General features: G+C 43.1%; 1 protein-coding gene across 2 annotated transcripts in view; it reads right to left on the reverse strand.

Annotated features, from left to right (window-relative positions):
• Positions 1-20,993, reverse strand: part of MCC (MCC regulator of Wnt signaling pathway) — a 1,374,593-nt gene extending 1,353,600 nt beyond the window's left edge. For both annotated transcript variants that reach the window (XM_085632616.1, XM_085632617.1), the window contains exon 1: positions 20,657-20,993. In XM_085632616.1, coding sequence (XP_085488742.1) covers positions 20,657-20,778 — 122 coding nt within the window. In that variant the 5' untranslated portion in view covers positions 20,779-20,993. The remainder of the gene's footprint in view (positions 1-20,656) is intronic.
• Positions 20,994-26,149: the final 5,156 nt, after the last annotated feature.

Raw genomic sequence — 26,149 nt, forward strand, 5'->3', positions numbered from 1 at the left:
ATCGAGAATTGAACAAACACACACCCTCTTTGACCGTTGCAGTACCGGATGTCATTACTCTAATTGAAAGAATCCAAAAACATCCAGGTACATGGTATGCGTCCATTGATATTGCTAATGCTTTCTTTTCGATTCCGATTGCCCCTGAGTGTCAGGAACAGTTCAGTTTTACGTGGAATTGGCGTCAGATGACGTTTAGAAGTCTTCCTCAGGGCTATGTGCATAGTCCTACGATATGTCACCGGCTGGTGGCAGAGCATTTGGCTGAGGTACCGGTTCATCCACAAATTCAGATGTGTCATTATATTGATGATGTTTTGATCCAAGGCGAAACACAAGAGGAAGTTCAGACCCAATTGGACAGAGTCATTGAGTGCCTGCGTGAGAAAGGTTGGGAAATCAATCCGGATAAATTACAAGGCCCGTCCCAGGCTGTAAAATTTTTGGGTATTAATTGGCATGAAGGGCACCGTGAAGTGATCCCTCAGGTTAAACAGAAAATTCTTGATTTTGCAGTTCCGAGGAATAGGAAAGAAGCCCAAAGCTTCATTGGTTTATTTGGTTTTTGGCGTCAGCATATTCCTCATTTGAGTCAAATATTGGCCCCCTTGTACCGTGTCACTCGTACGAAGAATGCATTTGAATGGGATAAACCACAGCAAGATGCGTTCAACCTAGCAAAAGAGGCAATTCAACATGCTTTGGATTTATGGCCCGTACGTGATGGTGAGGTGGATTTAAATGTGTCTGTACAGGGCCTTTATGCGAATTGGAGTTTGTGGCAGAAGCAAGGCAGGAGTAGAGTGCCGTTGGGTTTCTGGACCAAAAAGTTACCTGATGCTGGTGAGCGTTATACACCTTTTGAGAAACAGTTACTTGCATGTTATTGGGCTCTGGTGGATACCGAGCAACTGACTTTGGGACATGATATAGTTTTGCGACCTGAAATTCCTATCATGCAGTGGGTTATGAGTTCGCCGAAAACTCACCGAATTGGACATGCTCAAGAGGCGAGTGTGATTAAATGGAAATGGTATATACAAGACAGGGCACGTGTGGGACAGAAAGGAGTTGCATCTTTACATGAGCAGGTGGCGCGAGCGCCATCGACTGAGACTGAGAGTGAATGTTCCGTACCTTTAGTACAGGAGTCTCCTGTCAAGTGGGGTAGACCTTTTGATGATTTGTCTGCAGAGGACAGAAACATGTCTGGTTTACGGATGGTTCAGCAAGGTTCATAGGGACGAAACGGCACTGGAAAGCGGTGTCCTATAATCCGATCACACAAAAACTGCTGAGCACAACTGGTGAAGGTAAGAGCAGTCAATTTGCTGAACTTTATGCTGTTTATCAAGTTCTGAAACAAGAGTTACCTGGCACATGTCATATTTTCACCGATTCTTGGTCTACTGCCAATGGACTGGCAGTTTGGTTACCGACTTGGCATTCCCATAATTGGGAATTGCATTCAAAACAATTGTGGGGAAAAGAATTATGGCAGGAGATTTGGGAGATGCTCCCACAGAGTACTGTTACAATCTTCCATGTGGATGCTCACACCCCGATAGATTCTCTTGACAAATTTTTTCATAACATTGCAGATGAGAAATCTAAAATTGCTGAGGCAGTGGTGGACAGGCAAGATTCTGATATTGCGGGATTGGCGAAATGGGCCCACCAGAAGGCAGGACATTTTGGAGAGAAAGCCACTAGCAGGTGGGCTGCTGATCGAGGAATTTATATTCCCCTAGATTTGATCAAAAATGTTATTCTACATTGTCCCATTTGTCAGCATATCAGGCAGCGCAAAGTGCCCCAAATTGTTAAAGGTCATTTACATCGCGGGAAACTGCCCGCTCAAATTTGGCAGATTGATTACATCGGTCCACTTCCCAGGAGTAGGAATTGTCAATATGTTTGCACTATTGTTGATACATACAGTGGCCTGTTGGTAGCCCTTCCCTGTAAGCAAGCTACCCAATTGAATACCATTAAAACATTGGAATTGATTATGATGTATTATGGTGTGCCATTCCAAATTCAATCTGATAATGCATCCCATTTTCGTGGAAGATTGGTACAGGAATTCTGTGTGGAAAACAATATTGACTGGGTATTTCATATCCCATACTATCCGCAGGCCTCGGGTCTTGTGGAGAGATTGAATGGTCTGCTGAAGGAGCAGCTGCGTAAATTGACAGATGACAAATATAAGAATTGGCGAGACTTTTTGCCCCAAGCGCTATTAATTTTGAATAATCGTCCTTTTCTAAATGCTGAATCTCCACTTATGCGTTTGTTTCCTCCGAATGTTAATGCTCAGCCAAATGAAATCAGAGAGACTGTGATGTACTGGGAAATTACTCCTGGAGCTTTGGCTCCATGTAGAGCGACCCCAGGGTCGGCAGGTTTAGACTTGCATGCCATGGATGACACCGTTATAAAAGGTAAAGATCGGGTCATCATCGCGACCGGTGTTGGTGTTCATATACCACCCGGGAATTTTGGATTAATCGCCCCTAGATCGGGGCTGGCTGTAAAAGGCATTCAGGTGCTTGGAGGGGTCATTGACAGTGATTATCAGGGAGAGATTAAGGTGCTCCTGCTGAATAGCAGTGAGGCTGACTTGCTGATCCATCGAACTGACCGAGTGGCTCAATTACTCATAATGCCTGTCTTCAGTGGTGGGATGGTAAAAGGCACTGCCCCAACTTTGCTAACTGTATGAGGCCAGAAAGGTTTTGGCTCCACAGATAACCCTGGGGCCAGGGTTTGGGTGCAGTCGCCTAAGAATCCCCCTGAACAAGCAGAGGTCATCGCCACCGGTCATGACAACACCATTTTAGTTATGAGACCAGGGAAAGATAGCTGGGAAGCGGTCCCGGCTGACAAATGTTACTTACGAGAATGAATAATGCCTGTATTTGTTCTCTTTCAGATCATTCTTTGGACTGTTGCTGCAGGATGTGTCATCGTCGGACTATTTTCGGGTTGGTTCGACGAGAGAGGAGGGATCCCATCAACCCGGGATGAGCTACGCACCCGAGTGTCGCGTTCCCTCGCTGCGTGGGATTCGTCATCGAACTTTTGGACCTTACTGGCGAAAAGGGTGACTGCTGCCCCTCACTTTTGTCTGACGCCGATGAGATCTGTACACGACATCTTGGCGACCTGCCTGGTTGCTGTCCCTGCTTCGCTGGAAACTTTGACTCATATTTTTAACATTTCAAAGGCTCGCCCCAACGTTCTTCTGGGCGATTTTGCCACCCATGCGTATTGCCCCTTATGTACTGAACTACCAGACCAGATACCCCCCGTCCAGTCCCAAATAGTTACCTATAATATCACACAAGGAGATATGTGTTTTTTCCTTACGTGTAATCCTAGTGCAATTTCTGAATGTCTGCGTCTAAAATTGAAAGGTGCTACTTCCTTTACCCTTCATGAGCGAACTTTGTGCTTTCAAAGGACACCGAAAACATGTGCTTCGGTCCAGAACAATATGACTTGCAAGAGTTTGGTAGTTACCCCTAGTCATTATCGCACGATGTCACTACCTGCCGGATGGCTTTTCTCATGTGGTAATACTTCCTGGCCATATGTCCCCGCAAATATTTCTGGAGGCCCTTGTGCCATTACGAGACTCAGTTTACTGATGTTCTCGTCACATCCAAATGCCAATTCTCGTGTGATTCGAGATACAGTGATGTTACAGGAGGATTGTGACTCGTCTTTGCATTTATATTCCAAGTCTGAATACCTTAGCCTGGCTATTTCAATTATTGGTGTTCCTGCTTTGGCGGTTTATAATGCTAAATCTATTGAGAAAATGGCCTGCTGGATGGTAAAATCCATTAATCATACTTCTACAGTCCTGTCTGACATGCTGTTAGACGCCCAGGGTGAACGCAGGGCCATCTTGCAAAATCGAGCGGCCATTGATTATCTTTTGCTTAAACATGGACACGATTGTTCTGATTTTGAGGGTCTTTGTTGTTTTAACTTGTCTGATCATACACAATCCATTCGCGCTCACATTGACAAGCTACATGACTTGACGGAGGAAGTTAGAAAACACATTGACCAGGGCTGGTTTGACTGGCTCTTTAATTGGTTACCTGATTTGTATCTGTTACGTCAAATATTAGGAGGTATTCTGATTACCATCGCTGTTTTGATTTCTATCTGTTGCTTTATTCAGTGTATTCCTTCACTACTTCAATTCTGCACATTTGGTACTAGACATAGATCAGTTAGCTTTGTTTCATATTATTCTTCCACAGATGTTAGTTCTGTTTAATGAATGTATAATAGACTGAAGTCAAGGGTGAAATGTACTGCTCGATTTTCCCGGCCCTATTGTGTTGACGGGTGATTAGGGTGACTTCAGTCTCTTAACATTCAAGCCTAAGGGTTAGAGTAGTGAATGAAGCCTATTTACTAGGCACTTCGACATGATCCTGTGTTCTTCCCCATAGATTAGGGCTTGCACACATATCCTAGGGGATAGATTCGTTAGTATTAGGGATAACCTGCCCTGTAGTGAGGGTATTTCATGGAGCCGTGCTGAATTCAGGCCTGGTAGGCCTCAAACGGGAGAGACTCCATCTTTCTTTCTGCTCCGGCAGCTTGAGATGCTTCTAGGTTAAGGGGGATGTTTTAGTTATGAGGTGTTATTCGCTTGGAGAGAACCGGTTCAGACCGGCCATTATCGAAGGATTGTATTTTTCTTCATGCCGAAGACACTACATCAGGCCGGCCGGCTGGGAAAGTGTCCTTGGTACGGGGAGGTACAAGAATTTGGTGGGCGGCAGGTTACGGGCCGGAATTTTCCATGAGGAAATGCACCTCTATATTAGTGAAAGTCTGAGGCAGTTACGAGGCACTTACTTCAGTCCGTAGGCGGCATCTAGCCGTTAGCAGTAAAGCTACTACTTATTCCAGGGAAGACAGATGACAAACTTGAAGGCGGAGAAAAACCGAGAGACAGATACTCTTCTAGCAGAATTGCCAGAGAGGAGAGAGTAGCCGATGAGGAAGAGGTCCCAGTGGCTCGGAGAAGGGAGAAGGGAACAGATCCGTGACTGCGGAGGTGTGACTTCCAGGCGAGCCGAGGCACAGACGAGAAGGGAACCTAGATGACCATTGAGTGCAGGCTACACACGACTAAGGTGATGTCGACCCCTTTCTTATTAGAGTGTACAACCTAATCTTTCACTTTTCTTTGCAGGTTATGTGTTACACAGTAATGTTATGTGATTGCGTATATAATGAATAATAAAGTATCCAGTTTGTAGTGAATCAACATGTGCTGCGTGTTCTTGTATAAGAGGGTAGCCTATTCTTCTAGTCAGCTGTGACTTGACATGAACGGATGTTAACCCTGATCAGGTAAGTGGTAACTGAATAAGGGAGAGAGGAGCCCCTCGAACCAGAGAACAGGTTGTGCTCAAACTGGCAGTTCTTGTGTGATCTGATAAATAGTAAAACTGATTCCCTTGTTGTATGTTATGGTAATCATAGGATGAACTTGTACTGAGGCTGCCGTCTGGGTAGGAAGTCCTGGGTCCGTCTGGGACCGCGAGGCTGAGGCTGCCGTCTGGGTAGGAAGTCCTGGGTCCGTCTGGGACCGCGAGGCTAAGGCTGCCGTCTGGGTAGGAAGTCCTGGGTCCGTCTGGGACCGCGAGGCTGAGGCTGCCGTCTGGGTAGGAAGTCCTGGGTCCGTCTGGGATCGCGAGGCTGAGGCTGCCGTCTGGGTAGGAAGTCCTGGGTCCGTCTGGGATCGCGAGGCTGAGGCTGCCATCTGGGTAGGAAGTCCTGGGTCCGTCTGGGACCGCGAGGCTGAGGCTGCCGTCTGGGTAGGAAGTCCTGGGTCCGTCTGGGACCGCGAGGCTGAGGCTGCCGTCTGGGTAGGAAGTCCTGGGTCCGTCTGGGACCGCGAGGCTGAGACTGCCGTCTGGGTAGGAAGTCCTGGGTCCGTCTGGGACCGCGAGGCTGAGACTGCCGTCTGGGTAGGAAGTCCTGGGTCCGTCTGGGATCGCGAGGCCGCCACTTGTATTATAAGAGGTCTAGATATATATATATATATATATATATATAGTAGGAATTCCCTGTCCTTAGGTGGTATATATCGGTGGTTACTTGTTGTGAATAGGCCCTAGGGAGAGGGTAACGTTCTGGCTGGGTTAGAGAGGCTCTGATGAGCGGGTTCTATCTGATCCGAAAACCCAAGCAGAACACTATGCCAATGCTTGTTGCTGTTTTTGTGGTACTGCAATATATAGGGATGTTATTTGTCACAGTTTACAGTTTTGATTAGATCATTGATGACACTATTGTTCATAGGATCACAATGTCTCCAGTGACAACTTCTTGCTGCCCAGGTTGTACCGAGGGGTTCCTTTTCCGGCGGTCCTGCTGTCCTGATCGAGCCGAAGGTCCTGCTGCAGTTGTCTCCACCCTTTGTGTATGTGGTTGTGGTTGTGTGTGTGGTTATGGTTGTTGGTGTGTGGTTGTGGTTGTGTGTGTGGTTGTGTGTGTTTGGTTGTGGGTGTGGTTGTGGGTATGTTTGTGTGTGTGGTTGTGGTTGTGAGTGTGTGGTTGTGTGTGTGTGGTTGGTTGTGTGTGTGTGCTTGTGTGTGTGCTTGTGTGTGTGTATGTGTTGTGTGTGTTTATGTGTGTGTGTGTGTGGTTGTGTGTGTGTGGTTGTGTGGTTGGTTGTGATTGGTTGTGTGTGGGTGGTTTGTGTGTGTGGTTGTGTGTGTGTGTGTGGTTGTGTGTGGTTGTGTGTGTATGTGTTGTGTGTGTGAGTGTGAGTATATGTTGTGTGTGTGTTGGTGTGTATGTGTTGTGTGTGTGTGTGTGAGTGTGTGTATATGTTGTGTGTGTGGTTGTGTATGTGTGTGTGGTTGTGTATGTGTGTGTGGTTGTGTGTGTGGTTGTGTGTGCGTGGTTGTGTGTGTGCGTGGTTGTGTGTGTGGTTGTTAAAGAATACATGTCGGATGTTATTACTTTAAAGTTGTTACTCCTCTAGATTTACGGCACAGAATTATTTGGATTTGTGATACTGGAATGATAATGACCAGCCGGGTTGGAATTATAACAGGCAGTTAGGAGTTGAATTCCTTATATAAAATGTTACAGCCCTGAAGAAGTCGAGGGTTAATTCCCTAACGACAAAACAGGTGTTGGCTGGACTTTGTGTTGTTTTCTTGAATAAAGACAAAGAAAAGACGTTAAGAGACATTACTTGCCTCCCTCTACTTACCTACATTTGATGAACTTTTATTGTACACGGAAGCGTGTCCATAGGAGCTGACATTATAAACGCATGCAATGTATTTACCTGCGTTGTACCGTTGTACAACCCTATGAGAGAATGCAGCGCGAAAAGCAATGGCAAAGTACACTGTTGTCTCACCAACCCTAGGAATAACGTGTTCTTGTTTTGAGCCAGATGTAAAGGTGATTACGAAATTGCCATCTCTCATGTTACAGGAGAGGCTGGAATGGGTTTATACATCAATTGCCCGTGCCTCTACGGTCCAAAGCAAAATGTGAATGACAGTCGAACACACCAAATGGTAAAGAGGACTGGCCCAGAGTAAAGATTTATTTTTGTATGCATGATTTTTTTTATTACAGTAGAATGACGACACAGCTAAAACGGCCTTGAGGCCACACCTAATAAATAAAGCAGAACAGTATAGGCAGTAAAAAGACAGATGGAATTCTTACGATCACAATAAAGTTGGTCGACACTAGGTGGCACGCTTGATTCATATTAGTACTTCGAAATAAATTGCATTCTTCAGTTTTGCAGGGGTCTTCAAGCATGCAGGGTTAGTTAGATGTGAAATGACAATACCGGTGAAATTTTAAAAGGTTTCATCTGCTGTAATAAAAAAAAAAATCAATCCCATCTGACTCCCCAGATCAGATAACAAACAACGGTCTGTTATTCATCTTAAAGTACTCGGTTGCACTTAGGGGAAACAGAAATGGGGGTAAATTGCTCTGTGACAAATGAATTACGGGTATTCTTCACCTGCAATTTTTTTGGACCCTCGGTGCATTATCGAAGAGAAAGCTACACTTAGACTTGGGTTACCCTAATGCAATCAGCCCCGCAGCATGTTGGGAATCCTGCTGAAAGGCGGGTGGCTATTGATCAGCCGGGTCACGTGACTTCAGTGTGAACTGGGTCAGGATGAAAGCAAGTGCCGGATTTAGTGTTTCCCATGTAGCTCATTTGCATGTGAAAGGAAGCCTTTCTGGTGTCCCGGCAGCCCAGATACGAATAACACAAGACGTATCTGAGAGAGAGTGTGAATCGCGTGGGCAGTCCAACAGGGTTTGTTTTCCTCCATTGATTGGGTGGCAGTGCCCTCATCGCGATCGCGATCACAAAAGCGAAAGTGATCGCGATCACGATGACGCTCGCTAGGGATTCGCGCGCAGGAAAGGCAAATGGCTGGGCGAGAAGGGAGGGGGAATGCGGGGAGCAGCTGTGTGCGTGCACGCCATCGTGCACTGACGCTTGTAGCCAGCACAAAAATGTGGGTAGCACTTTCGGAACCCACCTACTAAATGTCTCGCCATGACAGCGTATGCACTGGGTCAGGCGAGACCTAAAAAAGGAAATCACAGTAAAGAAAAACAAAACTATTTCTTTCACTTCTCTTTGCCAGGTCGGATATAGTGAAACTTACAGAACCTCTCCGCGAGATACCTGAATGAGTCTTATTTAATAAACAATATTGTTTTGTGATGGTGTTTCTGAATAGATTGAGGCACTACTTAATGACCGTAGGGTGGACACAGACCAAACCCAACACTGAAGGTCAGCTCTAAGACATAGCTGTGATACACAGAGTAAGAGAGGCAGACCTGTTATTAAAGCAAAGGTGCACGCGCAGACTTGATTTTCGACGAATGCAACATTGTTACTCGTTGAAGAATATTATCTGCAAGAAAGTCTAGCCATTATGTGTCAATTTTGTTCATAAGAAACATTTCTTTTTTAGCACAGAACTGAACTCCCTTTTGTATCACGTTGTTAAAATAACATAAAATCTCGAGAATACTGCCACATAATGTCAGATGATTTTACAGTTCTGACTTTATATTTTAGTCAATACTGCCTCTTAATTTGGTCCTCTGTTGCCCCTTGTTTCTGCTGGCCCGGCTGGGAGTAAAGCTGTATGCATGGCTGGGAGTATGGCCAGCCAGCCCTCCCCATCTCTACCTGCACACGAAGACATCCGTCTGTGAGTAAATATGAAACACTCTCACGTGCCCACACAACACATACAACGGGTTTCTATCCTAATATGCAAAAAACATTCGCCATTAGGATAGAATAATAGAACAAATGCAGCACCTGTATAACCCACTTGGTAACACACAGAAACCATCGTGTACTCCAGACTGAATTCTGATAAAGATGCTTTAGAGCAAACGTCACACTAGGTTATATATGGGCTTACATTGTGATTATAAGATAGTCTAAAAAGTGTTTGCAGACCACAGGTGGAAAGGCTCCCATGAACACGTGCCAGAAGCCATATTTTTGCAAAGACATTTTCAATGTAGGCTCAATAAAGTAGGTACAAGCAATTTTGGGTTCCTGATATTCTACTATAGAAGTCTCAGTTTGTTAGATGCATACATTAAAGAAAAAGCTAAAAAAACAAGCATTTTCAATGTTAATGTGCTAAAAGGTCTGGCTTATAACTGAAATTGCCTCTTGAGGAGAGGTGTTGTATACTAAATGGTGGAGGCGCTAAAATAGGATTTGTGAGAGTGAGAGGGATCGGACAGAGGGAAATCTAGGAAAGTGAGGAAGGATCCGGGTAGTGATGAGGGATTGAAGGAGTGAACAGGGGATTGGAGGAGAACGGTATTGGGGAAGTGACAAGATGATCAAAAGAGTGAGTGGGGTATCTGAGTAGTAAGAAGATGATCACAGTAGCAAGTGGGAATCAATGGAGGGAGTAGAGTATCACGGAACTGAGTTGGGGATCAGAGAATGGAGTGGGGGAAAAGGAGGTGGCAGTGGGGAATAGAGGTGGCCGTGGATAAGAGAAGTGAGAGATGATAAGAGAGGGTGAAATAAGCGGTGAAAGAATAAAGGGTGTGAGGATAAGAAGTGGAAGGATAAGGGGCGACACATTTCCAAACGTAGATGAGTTGGCAAGACAGAATTGAATGAGGTAAGAGTAGCAAGTGGTATGAGAGAATAGATTGCAAGGGAGCTGGAAAAGGATTCAGAGGAAGTTGTGTGTGCAAGGAAGTGTTAATAACAGAGATACGATTTTTCGAAATTTCAGCTGGGCAGACATCAAACAATCACAATGCCAAACTCTGGAGAGCTAAAGAATAGAAATGTAATTTCGCCAGGCCTCACTTGAGACCAAGCAGATTTTGTGAGTAACCCCTATTTGTTGGCCAAATGATTATCCTCCAGAAACTTCATGAATCGCTATGAGTAATGGCCTCACGGATATCTATCCAGATATTTGCAATTTGTTGATTAATTTATTTAAACTAGAACATTTACAAGTGTCATTTTGGGGTCCTCTTTTTACCTGTCAAGCTCCTTGTGCCAAAGGTTGTTTTACAATGGACTTTGCCATATAATGCTCAAATGTAACTAAAGAGATTGATCCCTACTCTGTTGTGTATTTTAATGTGTTTTTTAATTCTACCCATATTTTTTCTTTATTGGAGGCTGACCAGTGCACCTTCCCATTATGGTATTAATGTGCACTTTTTCTGTCACCATATTCCAGGGTACATTTTTATAATGATCGACCCATTATTCCTACAAATTTTCAAGGAGAAGGTTCCTCCTTTTATCTGCTCTACATGATCTCAGAGAGATGGGGCTAGGTATATTTTAATGCCTCATCCTTCTTGGTATCTGAAAACAGAGCTATAGCATGATTGGAGACTTTAGCATTATGATCCCCTACAATAATCAAGTTGCTAACATTTTCCATTTCAGTTATCTGAAAAATATACTGGTTCAGTGATTTAATGAGAGAATCATTTTTCAGACCAGGAGGAATGTATGAATTGACAAGCAGAAAGGGGACATGTTGATATGCATTATTGCAGCTATGCACTTCAGTACATTGCATAACAATACAGCAGCTTTAGGTATAAGGGTTTGCGACTCCAATTTCGTCGTCCATGAAATCCACAGCAAAACATTTTTTTTCATTGTTATCTAAGTGAGATGAGGTTCCTTTAGGGCCCCTCAAACTAAGGCAGGATCTCCAGGGATGCTAACTCTACTCCCTTGAGGCACTTTCACTTTTTTTGTCACAATGTGGAGACCACGCCCCATATCCTGTAGTGGCAGCAGCAACAGACTTTTCTCAGTTGCAGCCAGACAATGAGAAAACTCTGATCCATGGCTAGGTTTTGTGTTCATGGATATAAAAAATGGGCGAAAGGCAAAAAAGCTTCCTCTTCCAATCAGATTTAATAATTTTCCAGTTTAGTTTGAAAACTAACAGTCCAGAAATCTCTAACTTTTAAAGCCCCCCCGAAAACAATTTTTAAATGCTAAGATTTACACAAAACCAAGCAAAGGCACTTTCTTGAGTTAATCTTACTTTCGTGCCAAATTTGGTGTAATTTCATTCAGTCGGTTTTCTGGATTCGGCAGATGAGAACACAAAAAATCCTTTGGGAGTTAAAATAGGCAAAGTCATGTTTTAGAACCTTCATGCTCTTTTAATGGATCTGCATGGAACTTGCCATGCCAAATCCAAATCAGATGAACTTTATGTTTTTGGGAAGATTTTTTGTAGATTTGGCAAATGGCACCAAAGGTATTAAGAAAAAAAAAAATCTTGAATGGAAACTATTACCTAACCGAAACTTCTTAATCGCTATAGCCAACTCTATATTATGAGAGTTGGCAAGAAACAAGTTTGTAGTTATATGCACCGCTATGTCATGGGATGTACCCAGAGTACGGTCATATATTAATCGCTGGTGGGGATTCTGATGTATGCAAAAGACAGTTGAGGTACAGCAGGAGCTCATATCAATGGAGCTCATATCAATGGAACTTTTGTGAGATGTAAACAAAAAAATGGATATTCTGTCCTAATTTGAGGGAAATCAAAAGTAAATTTGATGCCATTGCCTATAAGGTGGTGAAATTCCTGTCTCAAAATTATGAAGCATGACCATAAACCCACAGAGGTCGTTTGCGAAGAACTCTAGCTTGGGTTATTAGGCTGGAGGAAGGGATAATTGCCTTGATTGAATCGTGTGAGAGGAGAGATCTGTGAGTGTGAGTGTATACAGCAAGAATTTTTCAGATCTGATCTAACACTCATTGTTGCAGAGGTCCTGATATGTAAGGCTGAAGAGGAAATGTATTAGGGGGGCTAGTGCTAACCAAGATCAGGGTTAGATGGTCTTCTGCCTGAACTCAGTAAGGCATTTGCAGCATTGTTGGAACCAAAATCATCACTGGCAGCACCTGTGGAAGCTATCACTGCTAAAGAACTCCCAGCCTCCATGAAGCACACCAGGAGTTAGTGTTTCCCAAACTCAATAAGGTTTGGTAAAAAGTTGTAGCTTATGTAGGTATGTTTCAGTGAATAATACTAACATGAAGTTAGTAGCAGAAACGGTGACCTCTACGTTGTTGCCCTTGAGGGGCAGATTGGTGCATCCCAATCAGGTTGGGTTCTTCCTTAGAAGATCCTTGTGCACTCAATTTAGAAGACTAATGACATCACAACTGGAGTAGCAGGGATGAAGCAGGATTGTGAAACATGACACTGAAAATGTGTTTGACTCAATATCATAGGGATACCTCTTCCAACTCTTGAGACCTAGGGCCATATGTAGGTAGGGACACATTTACCACTTCATAAATACCGAATTTTACCGATTCGGTATTTATGAAGTGGTAAATGATATGTAGGTAATTGGTCGGTAAATATTACCGATTCGGAATGATTCGGTAATTACCGAATCGGTATTTACCGATTCGGTAATGAGGCATACCTTCCCATTGATGGGAAGGTATGCCTCATTACCGAATCGGTAAATACCGATTCGGTAATGGGGGGAACAGAGGCAAGGGTGGCAGGGTGTCACATTGACACCCTGTTGCACCCCTGAAACGGCCATGTGTGCACATGTGGCACACATACATGCCCGAAGGGCATGTATGTCTGCCACATTGCACACTTGTAGGCGCTATAAAATGCATTTCACCATCCATACTTTATTTACCACCAACTATTAGTTGGTGGTAAATACCGACTCCAAACATCACCCACACACTCCCCCTACATCTCATTTCTGTATTCGGAATTTACCGAATCGGTAAAATTACCGAATCGGTAATTTTACCGATTTGGTAAATTCCGAATACAGAAATTGTCCCCCTACATACCAAAAGCCAAAATACCGGTCGGTAACGGTATAATTACCGAAAATCGGCCGTTACCGACCGGTATTTGGCTTCCTACATGAGGCCCCTAGGGTTTTGGAGAATATCCGAGTGGGGACGCTGCTATATAATGCACCCATCAGTGCAGATCAATGATCTCTAGTAACGGCCGCAGAATATGCATGGAGGCACAGGACAGAGATACCCCATTCACCACTCACAGTGGTGCCATTGTCAGTGGAGAACAGAATGCAATTTGCAGGGAAGAGGATCTGGGTTTCTAGTGAGTAATCTATTGGTCCTCTCAAAATAGATGACATGTAGGTCTACTACACAGAGCCCCAGATTAAAGGATGGGCAATGCTCAAAAATATACAACAGTATGGCGAGGTCTTAGAGCTCTAGATCAACTGGTCTACATTTGAAGCAACTAATGGGACGGAATGTGTAGAAAGGCTGCTGGTTCATTAGGAGCTCCATAACTTCAGAGATCTAAGTAATGGAGTGGACTGGAGCAAAAGCAACCTGCTGGAGAAAATTTGAATGATCTATTAGAATTGTTTGAGGGGAAGATAATCAAAGGGAATAAATATGTGGAAGAAATTATCAACTAGAACGCAGCCCAAGCGATTGGCAGTCTCTGAGACTTTTGCAAGCCTTCGACCAATTACATTTAGTGCAATTTCCCATGTGTGATGGGTATGCCAAGGCAGGGGTCCAGTGATCACTGTCTGACTTAGAGGATTTAAGCTGCACCTCACTAGTGGAAGAGGCTTAACAAGGCTAAAAACAGTCAGAGTTTCCTTGTAGAACAGGACTAAATCTGATTTGCATATGGCTGATTCCTGGTGGGACTGGCATATTAAGCAAAACAATAATGGACTGGAAAGCAGTTTGAGCTATCACCAATGACTGAAAGGTTTTTAAATCATTCCACCCTTTGTGTTTCAGTGACAACATTTATCAATGGCAGATTAAAATGGTGACATTTCTTAAATGTTTACATACTTTCAGAAATGTTCCTTGTAGATTTCCATGTAAGATGTGGATTTCTGATTACTGAACTGGTGTGGCTGGCACTTCTCCACTGGCTAAAGCGGGACAGAGGAAGTCTTACTTTTCAAAACCTATATGGATACTTTGATGCGTTCAACTGCAACATGCGGTTTAACTAGCTTGAGGCTCAGAACAGGAATTCACACGTCAATCGAGAAAAGACATTAGGAGATACAGGGTATCCTGGCACTAGAAGGTTTTGAGCTGACAAATACTGTGCCAGTGGATTACACCCTAGTGATATGGAAAATGATAAAGATCTGGGGAGTGCAGTGTCTACATACACTGGTACAGACCCTGACATATGGCTGCAGGTATTTGTCTTAAAGATGCTAGATACTTGAAGGTATGGGACAACTGGAAGTAACGCAAGCATTGCTAGAACCAATAAGCCTAGCTTTGCATGCTGGTGCAATTTGTTTCCTACATTTTGTCAATGCAAACATGATGCGCAAAAAAGAAAATAAGCAGCCACATAAATTTGCAACCAGATGCCTGCAATGAGAATATTAAATCTGAAAGTAATTCACTGATGTGGCTGTTTTACCACTTATAAGGCTTTCAGTGAGCCATGCATTTTACCAATACCTTTATGATGATGACCAGAAGAAATAATCACCCGACGGAGCATTCATATTGCAGAAGGCTACAATATCACCTAAATGTTTTATAACGGCAACTTTAAAATGGAGACTGGAAATACATCACCATTTAACTGGGCATCTGAGGTGTAATCAAAATAATAAGCAATTTAAAAACATATTGAACAAAAATGTTTGTAAAAAGCACACTTTGAAATAGTTTTGCACCTGCAGAACAAATAACTATTTTTTTGCGGATGCGAACAATGTGCATTGTGCAGTCACTCAAAGTAAAGGGAGATAATGGGTAAAGTGGGCTAACTCATTTCCCCATGCTGTATACTGTGGTGGATAGAATCAAAATGTGAATGACAATTCAACAAACCAATGGATGAAGGCCAAAATTCCCCTTATGTATGTATATGTATGATTTCGTCAGCTAGAGAAGTCACAAAGGTCAGACCACAAAAATGAAGGTGTTTGTTTCAAGAATCTGAGCTTATGTCCCGGGAGATGGCTTAGATGACCCTGGGCAGTGCCACAATGGTTGTGCTACCATACGCAGAGTGTTGATGAAACTGTAGGTGGAATGCCCATGGAAACTGTTCAATAATGCCTCGTTCCAATACATGATGACAGCTGTTATCTGTCGAAAACTGTTTACCTGGATGTATTCATTGCAGAGTACAAGTGCTTTCATACCAGCCAAGTTGAAGTGGCAAGTGGATGCGGGAGAGAACTTTGAGGAGGCAAAGTGGAAGGAAATATAAGATCAAACTAGAGAGGTTTCCATTCATGTTATATACAGGATAATACAACTTAGTTACTAGAAGCTATATGAATGGGTATATAATCCATAAATATAGACATAACTGCAGCTTCCAGTGCCTAAATTGTACCTGTGAATATGTTAGGTCTTTCTACCTGGTGTGAACTGTCCATTGGTAGGTGGGCTTTAGAAATGAATGTTGAGTGAAATAGAATAATGGTTCAATATAATTTGTTGTTATGTTATTGATTTGTGAAGCGTACAGCTGCTCCAGCGAAGGGGCATCCCAGAGCTGATCCCAAAGCAAACAGTAAAACAGAGAATAAAAGATCGATTGAAGATGTAATGCCAATATAAAATGTGTTTAGATAATTGAAATTTAGGGGAAAAAACAATTAAATGAGGCAATATGGAGAGGTAATACCTGCCTATGATTGGTTGCTTTAGTGAAATATGCCGCTTCACCACAAGAGAACTCCTCCGCTCACCATCCCCCATGAGTGGCAAAGCAAGTATGGCACTTGTTGCATGTGTATTATGCTCCTACTACACAAACATGCAAGGGTAGTAATGCTTAAGTAGTGTTTCCATAAATACAAGGTTCCCATTGGAGATCATCTCCTCTTTCAGCTCCTCAGAAAGATCCGCTAGTTGTCTTTTAAACATTAAACTCTTCCAACACTCACCCAATATATTCCGACGCCCAGACATTGCACATTCTACTTCACTTACCACACAAACCACTTGGGCCCCTACACCTGCATTTCGACACACCTAGCCCTGCCAGTGCACAGGCAAGACTGAACTCCTTAACAGTCCCTTACCAGGACCAACTACCAAAGGAAAGAGGATACGCAGAAGATACCCCTGCAATGACAGCGGATAAAAAAAGCCTCCAAACACATTTGTACATGGAACATTGAAGCAGCTATGTATGGCAGATCCTGCATGGGCTTTGCTGCCATTGATGGCAGAGTCACCTAAATCAATGTATTTATCTGTGACAGCTTTCCTCGGAGTCCCTAGGCAATTGACAAAGTCTACTACTGGTGAAAGTAGCAAATGATGGTTTAATTCACACTGTATGGTTATCACTGACAAGAATGAGCACTGAATGATTCTGCATGAGTTGTGCAAGCCACAGAGAATTTTAAGATTTACAAGTAGTTCTGATTGGGAACACTACAGACCACTGAATTAAATTGCATGTTTAGTGCATTAATATCTGAATCCATGGACATCAAGCTGCACTGGTCATGGGAGGATGATGCGCTTGAAGTACAAGGAAGCAAACTTAAACATCAGCTTAAAAGACCTCGGTGCCGGGATTGACGCTGGGGGACTATGAAGCTCTCCTTCGGAGACTTCACACCATCACGTATGCTGGCTCTATGCTACATTTGCAGCTGTCTTTTTATTCAGAGCAGAGTTTTCTCAGCTAACTTCTTGCTTTCCTCACATCGCTACTCTCAACCGTACATTCCCCGAAGGGCTAGACTTTAAACTTTACTGATTATTATTCACACTCATCTTCTACTAATGATTCTTATTCATGGATTCAAATAGGTCCATGCCAATTGCAAACCCGGCTTAGTAACATTAGGATCCAATTAGCTGCCTTGCCTCTTTAAAATCCTGAACAGAAAAACTGGTTACTGCAGAAACAAGAGAAAATGATGTCTTCCCCGACTACCATTCAGCAGGTTTATCCAACCTTACACTTTTTACCCCAATTGTGACCAAACATTCCCACTGAATAAATATATTTGGACCCTGTGTGTCTTCATAGATCCAAAAATGTCCTCAACACTTCAAGCTGATGCTTCAGTTAAATGATGTTGCTTCTGTGGTCACCTGCAAAATATTTTTTTTTTCATTTCGTCATATTTGTTGATTTTATTTATTATAGCGTGTGTATCCAAAGCTCTGTACAAAATATGAAACAGTACAATAGGGGAGATGATACTGGGGCAACCGCTACAGCCACAGAATCACAGTGAGACCGATGAAGCTAAAAGAAGCCCTTTCAACACGTTTTAATAGCAGAGTAGATGAACGTCGGTCATGAAAAGGAAAGCCCTTCCATAGATTAGGTGCAAGTAAAATAAAGAACTGAAAACGAGATAAAGCGCAAGATGATCTCAGGTCAGATAAAAGGAGCAAAGAGAAGGAGTATAAAGAGCCCAAAGAACATAAATAAGAAGGGGTCAGGGAGTGAACATTTTCTAAGCTAATAAAATAGCAAAAGTGAGATTGAAAATACATACAAAGCCATCGGAGCTGTATGAGACAAGGACAAATGCGAGCTTGATGAGGAAGAGAGAATAGGAGATGAATGTATGAATATTACATAGACTGAAGTGGGACAGTAATATATTTGGGCAGGCCGACATGAATGGAAAAACAGAAGTTGAGACGAGAAAGAACAATAATTTACATCAGTAATTTGAGAGACTAAATGATGGGAAAAGGTCTGCTTCTGTACATATTACAGAAAAAAATGTGTCCATTTCCAGTAACTAAGGGAAATCTAAGGTGAAAACTTGAGCAAACTACGTGCAACAGTCTGTAGACAAATGGAGGTGATATCTCTCATTGATAAATGCCTGCTTCACCCTGTTTCCTCTAAGAATAAAAAATTATAATTTAATGTGCCTGGAAGTTCCCTTGCATCTGCTAGCAAAAACACCCTAAAAGTACCAACAATTCCAGAAAGGGTAAATGGTTAGCTGTCTGAGGCCGTCAGAGTTGTAATTAATTTCTTCCTGCCATCCAATCGGTGCTAAACAATTCATTATTTACCAATGACTGAACATATCTATTCGGCTAAAAAGTTAGAATCAAGCGCTGTTTAAGACTAAGTGCTGCATAAGGGGTTAACATTAGGGGTGGGCGGAATTTGCGTAATTGCGTTACGCAAATCTCCGCGAAACGGTAAAAATCTCCGCGAACACGCAGAAATTCCGCGAACACGCGGAATTGCTTGTTCGCGATGGTTTTTTCCTGTTCACAATTGCTGTTTGCGTGCTCGGGGAGAAATATCTCGCGAACACGCATTTTGAGAACGCGAACAAGCAAAAAATTTCGCGAAATCGCGGAAAGCAGACTTTTGAGCAATTTCGCGTTCTCCGCGGAACGCGAAATTACGCAAATTACGCAAATTCCGCGAGCGAAACGGAATTTACCGCCCAGGCCTAGTTAACATGTTAAAGACATTCTTCTACATGCTGGTCTGATTGGTAATATCTCTTAGACTGATATCAGTACAGTGGCCATCCCAGCATCTTGGAAAGGAAGACTGTTTTGAGGAAGGCAGTGCCTTTCAATTAGAACTTTTGTGTTATGTTATTTATATAATATCCCAAATCGTGGAATCCTAATAAACATCAGCCACAATTTGTATTAAAAATGCTTCATAATATGTAATCGACTCATTTCATTTCTGTTCTGATTAAGAATATCGAATCTATAAAAAAAATAAAAAACTGCCAACACTTGTTTCACTAAAAGTCAATTTAGGGCTCACTTATTTCTTCTTCAAACATATTGTGTTCCCACCATAAGAGTTATCTGTTTTTTTTATCATTGAATTTTGCAAACATGCATTCCAGAATAGCTTTAAATTGAGAAATGTATTTGCTTTGAGAACTGTTGCCAGTACCTGGCCTGTGCTAATACAAGTTATAGGCAATAACTTCTGGCACGAGTCGAGGGGTCATATGCTCTGCAAATGGGAAGCCTTATGGCAGAATGCCTAGAAAACATTGCACAACTTATGTATATTCTAAAAGTTCAAATCCAGGTCTATTGCAAGCTTTTACTTCCCCACTGCGTGTAATGTTTATTTTCTCCACACCTGAATACCTATTAGGCTACTTTCAACATTTATTTGGTTGAGACAAGAATGGCCTCTCAGGAAAGCATGTCTGGCACAGCTTCGTGCCCTTCCCTGCATGTCGATTTAACGTAAACTTTATTTATGTGTACAAACACAATGATGTTTTCCGAGCTGGTTACTTAAACATACTGTCCAACTTGTTTATAAAGGCACAGTGTGGAAAAAACAGAAAGTTTAGGTTTTTATATTCTTAACAAACAATATTTGGTAAAACCATCAAAACATGTGGCTTTTGGAACATAGTAGCAACTGTCAGACTAGATCTTGCATTTCACTGAAACAAAAAGCAACAACCATCACATGAATTTTCAATATCTGAGCAGAGGCTGCAAATAACTGTGTAAAGTGCAAATTAGATAGAACAGGGTAAATGTTTATGCGCAATGGGAAAATGCTCATATGCCGTTATAGGTTGCAATGTGATATAATCCCTACTCAAACAAGTCAAAAAACTCAAACTAATTTGCATGCAGTGATTTTACAGGGAACCTCCAGGGACAACCGCAGATACCCATCGAGAGTCACTAACAGCAGCATCAAAACATGACTTTGAGCTTGGGCACTTTTGAGACCGGCCGGTCTTACTTTGAACTGGCACGTTGTTGTAGCTTCACTTGCAACTCTGCCAGCTTTGTGAGATCGCCCCTGCTGTCTGAAAGTGGCCTGGTGATGCGGGAGGGCAGAGTGCACCGCAGTCACCAGCTCACCTAATACACATAGCCCAAACTAGTGACAAGCGACCCCGGGGCAGCGGCGGACGACTCTTCTGTCTATCAACGACCATGCACCCCACAGCCAGCAGTTTCCTTACTGCGCCGCCAGCGCGCCCTGCACAGCGCCTCTGTCCCTACCACGCTCGCTGCAAGTTTCAGGAATGCTGCCAGGCAGAAGTTGTTGTAAAGTTGCGTGTCTGCCTCAGTTACCTGCTGATGTACCCGTCTCCGTCCCCGTCGCACGTCTGGAACAGGCGCCTCATGCGCTCTTCCTCGCCGGTGCTCGAAGTGTCGCTACTGCCGCTGCTGCTTCCTACCGGCTCAGTCGCCATGGCCCCTCTGCCACCCAGGACGTTGCGCCTCGCCCTGGTGGAGGAGAAGCACTGCACCCTGCAAACCAAGCTGCAACCAACGGCACAAAGCAGGGTCAGGCGCGCAGCCGCTCCGGGCGCGCGCTCCGCTTGCCCCCGCTGTCAGCGCAGCTGGAGCCCAGGGGCAAGCGCGTGCTAGAAACCTTCACGCGCACGCTTTTCTTCGCGGCTACTTCAAAGGGGGTTCGGGCTACCAAGCGCATGCGCTTGTTTTTGACGGGAAAAGGGGAGTGACAGACTGAGAGTAGTGAGGAATGTACAGAGGGGGGAGCTGCCAAAGTGTGAGTGATGCGCTACTGCCCACAGCTGCGGAACGCGGAGCTGGGCTCGGGAGGCAGCAGCCCCCAGCTGTGACCGTCCCATTGAAACCATAACTCGTAGTGGAGAGCAGGAAGTTGGGTATACAGATCACATATTGTAATTTGTTGAAAAAAGGTGACTTCAGTTCTGCCTTGGATAACAATCTGCCATGGAGGCAAATTCTGGACAATGACTATAACATTTCAGGACATAGGGTCAGAATTCAGGACAAAAAATCAGTGAAACATCTATTTTACAGACTCATCTGAGGTCACGCAATAAAATAAAAGAGGGCCATCACAAGTACAAGTCAAAATAAATGCAGAGGGGTGGAGGAGGCAAACTTTACCAGGCACCTTTGCATTTCCATTGTGGCTACAGGCAACAGAATTGTAGGTTGGAAGATCCAGCTCTGATAGCTAACGTGCCCCCTCCCCCCCCCGGTTTGCACTAGGTGCAGTTGCCTATCAGCCTGACTTCCTTAACAAAAAGTTGTCATTTGTAGCGGAGTTTTCACATTCTCTTTTATTAATTTATCGAGGCAATCAAAATGTGATCATGTGTCAGTTGAATTGATAAAATGGATAGAACAGATTACAGACTTGTGCAATCACTCTGGTCTTTAAATACAATTTAATATATTTAAAAAATAATAATAAAACTCTGGAGTTTTGTCCACCAACACAGACTGCCATTTTTTTTCAAGGCTGACCCGCTTGCTTTCATAATTCACAATTCATCCAGTCTTTTTTTCAGAATCCCAGGGTGGGACACAGTCGAGCACTTTGAAACTTGGTATCTGTAGTTTTGAAAGGAGAAGCCATCTAGCTTTTGACATTCCCACTTCCTTTCCTGTAGTTTTTAACCGTATTGGGAAGTTCATCTTATGACTGCACAGTCAATAAAAATTCAAACAGGGACTACAACGTTGTCAAATGGTTTCAGCTGCAGTAACAAAATTAATGGGACCCTGTCCGATTTCTCTGATGTAAAGAATGCAAACCGGCCAAGATGCACTATTTTCTCTATGTTGTGTCTGTGCACTCTTTACTCCAAGTATGTGCACCACATGTCTGTTTACTGCAGGCAGTTCTCGGCTCCCTTCATTTAAGAAACGGGAGGGCATACAACTTTTGATAGCGTGGAACTCAAAAAAGATCATAGAAACATTGAAGCAAGTGACATTTCTACACTTAATTGTCACCAGTGATTTAAACATGTTCTGACAATGTCGAAAGCTTGTTTTCTGACCCATAGCTGTTCAAAAGTGACCAGGACCAGTCAAAAGCTGCATTTTCTCCAATTGACACCACAAGTGTGCTGGTATCTGACAACACGTTTTGTATCAATAACTTGGTCCCGATATGTTGTAATCATACATCTTAATGAACATTCATAGGTTATTTATAGGTTTGTGACTCCTAAATAATTGGATCAGATTTTCTATCCTGCTGGTGCATGTCCAAGACTCTTGTATGTTGTTGTAGATGAAACAAGCCGGTTACGGAGAGCGCAGTATGGGGTGACACCCTCTATGTACTGTATATCAAACAATCCCCCAAGCAGGGCTGCACTGTACTGACAATGAAGAGTACTCTTTATTCGTCCACTGAATCCACTTTTATCTTTTATCATATTTTATCTCTCTCTAATAAGACCCTTACACCCAGGGGAGCTGGAACCATTAGGCATTTTAATGAATGCCAAGACTGACCCTTTTGTTTCTTCTGTCTAATAATTGTGCGGTTTAATTTTAGGATCCGTGACTCAAGTAGGACTTTCGTATATATTAACTTTAGATGACTATGTTTCAATAACTGTGGGTGCAGGTCTTTTGTTCCCATTATGGAGGATTTGGGCAAGATTGCTTGACAATGCCACCCACTGGTTTAAGGGGTCCTTTTTTTAATTTTTTTATTGAGCAGAGCAGGATAGCAACAAAACCAGTACACAGTAAACGCAGTAAACAAAGTCCATGAGCAGTAGATCAAAATAATTATAAAACAGCAAACTTTAGACAAAGGTACACATATCCATAATTTCAGTTATGCAGATAGTGCAAAATGTGCAAAAAAAGCAAGGTAACCAGAAGCCTATAATAATTACATTATTCAACCTGGCCTCCCAATACATAGGACATTAATTACCTATACATGTAATTTCAGTTGTGCAAATAGTGCAAATTGTGAAAAATAAGCAAGATAACCAGAGGCCTATAACAGTTATATTATTCGACCTGGCGTCCCAATACTTAAGACATTAATTACCTATATACATAATAGATATACTTTACAAAAGTCCCTACAATGCTGCAATCTCAGCTTCACATGGCCTCAGGCCTAAAAGAAAAAAAAAAGGTGCTTAGTGATTGCTACAATCGCTAATTCAATAAAGTGCTAACAGATTTTTGAGGTGCTAAAAATACCTGTGTTAGAGATGTATCTCATTAAAAACAATAATAAAAACCAAGTGCTAAAGTGCTATGTGAGATACATATGATGAATACAGGCCCCAGCTAGGCCCGCAGGACACAAGGGTTCGCTCTCCTGTAATGGAATCTATAAGGAAGTTGGCACGGAAACTGCAAAGTACAAAGACAGCATTTATTAACCCTTAAGGGTGGTCCTACAATCCACACAACACTCTTCAGTATTGCATAGAGTAGCACAAAGAACTTACGTACATGGTCCCCTTTTATACACAATAGAGGGGCTCATAAGTGGGTGGATACAACATGAGGCCGAAGAACATTACCATTTATGGTCATTTTCGATACTGAATCAATATGTGGGCGGAGCTAACACACTCCTTGAGCCCGCGAAAACATGGTCAAGCAAGGCTAACTGATAACAGATGTGGTCAAGTCTGGGCATGTGCCAGATGGACAAAGGAGCTATTTATAGACTGTTACTAGGCAGATTACAAGAGCAACTAACACAGAGGTTGGACTCTTCTCGTGGGGAACACGTGGAAGCATAACAATACAAAATGGAGTCCGAACTTCGGTCAACATAACGGAGAAAACATGATCTAGAGAAGGGAATTAATGTCTTTAGTAAATGCTTAATCACATCGTTGTTTCAATTTACAACAGACGACCCTTTCAGCATTTACTGAAGACATCCGGTTTGTTAGGATAGTCATCATATATGTCAATTGTCATCATTTCTTCAACTTCTTTAGCTAAATGTTTCTGGTGAGCAACATCGGCAATAGCTTTCTTATCAGGGATAAAAAATGATACACATAATGAGCAGAGCAAGGGACCACATTGAACACAGATACAGCACGAAAACAGAACCGCTACAATAATGCAGAGACCAGTTAGAACCTTCCATCCCCAGGCAGTAATTAACGCCCAAAACCATCCAGAAAAGGACCAAGTGCCGTTTTCTGTATGGATCTCAGCTGCAATTTTATGCAGTTTATTGATGGCATTATAAACTGATGGCGTATGATCAGGGATAAACACACAACAGCTACTTCCAATAATTTTACATGCTCCTCCTCTGTCAGCTAGCATAACGTCTAATACCATACGATTCTGCAATGCAACAATTCTAGTAATTTGCAATTCCTCCGTAAGATTCCCAAGAGCAGCAGCAGTCTGATTTGTCACAGCCTCTACCACTCGTGTTAATCTTCGGATCTTCCTACTGTTCAGGGCAGCTCCAACAAAGAAAAACAGTCCTAAGTTAAAATCAATATACTGCTGCAGACTGGTATCAGTCTGATCTACATCGTCAATTGATAAAGTACGTTTATACCTATTTACAGTCACATTATTCAACAATTTCAGATCCTTATGATAAGATGCGGGAGCTAGGAATACAGGAGGTAATAGAAATGATACATAGCATACCCCAGACCACCCAGCCGGCAGACGGTAATAACCTTTATTTCCACACACAAAGTACGTATTATGGGAGGCTAAAAAGGTACTATTGTTCAACCCATCAATGTTCAGAACAGTAATACAATCACTAACACCAACAGGGATAAAACCCACACTCTGGACACACAGGTCCGCTTGAGCTTGTGCTACTTGAATCACAAATTTGTCCTTTCCCACAGTGTCTCTTGTGTTCGTGAAGATGTAGGGAATGGATTCATTGTCTGGTCGGTACTCTTCCCACTCCCATATTGTCCCATTCGCTTGTGGATACCCATTTTTGTCTTGATGGCATTCTTTATTGAGTCTGAAGAGCAATCGTCCCACTGTCGGTTTCCGAGTGGCAAAAAGCAAAGTATACCATGCTCTACAAGAGCCATTATGAGAGAAAGGAAGTGGTATAAAAGGCGTTCCTCCTTTCTTCTGATGAGCTGGCATCATCCCACATATCCAACAGTTCGTAGCATTCGTAGCAACGTGGGTATGATGCAGCATCTGGATGAAAGTGTTGTTCAAGTAAGACTGTCGATGCTTCAACTCTTGATACGGTAATGTATAAAAGTAGTGCTCCTCAGGCACCGGAGTTGTCAACACAAGAATCTTCCGAGCGGGAGTTACATCCTCCACGAACCATGTGGTTATCCCAACAATGGCTACTGTCAACATGAACCCTAATGCACAAAGGATTTTCTTTTTCTCCATGTCAAAGTAAAAAAATAAAACCCAATATCTTCCTGAAACTAAAAGTCTGTCAGAACTCTTCCCCTTGGGCAGCGGTTGATTTCTTCACCAGCGGGCCAAGACGGGTGTCGCTACACTAATGCAGGGCTGATCCCCCCCCCTTGCCTCATCGGCTCTCCGTTTCACTAACCCAAGGGCCGTTCTGACAGTATGTCCCGGTACTGGAAAACTCACTTCCTTGGTCGAAGATGATATCGCCTTCCTCCAGGAGTCGCGTGGTCCGGAAAGAGCTCCTCAGTGGCGTTTGGCTCCGCAGCACGGCCTGTCTCTGCAGCCAAGATTTCTCGTTGATCGGTCAGCACGGCAGGTTCCACCAGTCCGGGCGGCACCTTCCTACAGTGCAGGGAATGGATCCAATTCTTTCTGTTGGAGACTCACACAGCCGTCCTCGTTGCGAGG

Source organism: Triturus cristatus, chromosome 2_1 (genome assembly GCF_964204655.1).
Source record: "Triturus cristatus chromosome 2_1, aTriCri1.1, whole genome shotgun sequence".
Taxonomy (NCBI): Eukaryota; Metazoa; Chordata; class Amphibia; order Caudata; family Salamandridae; genus Triturus; species Triturus cristatus.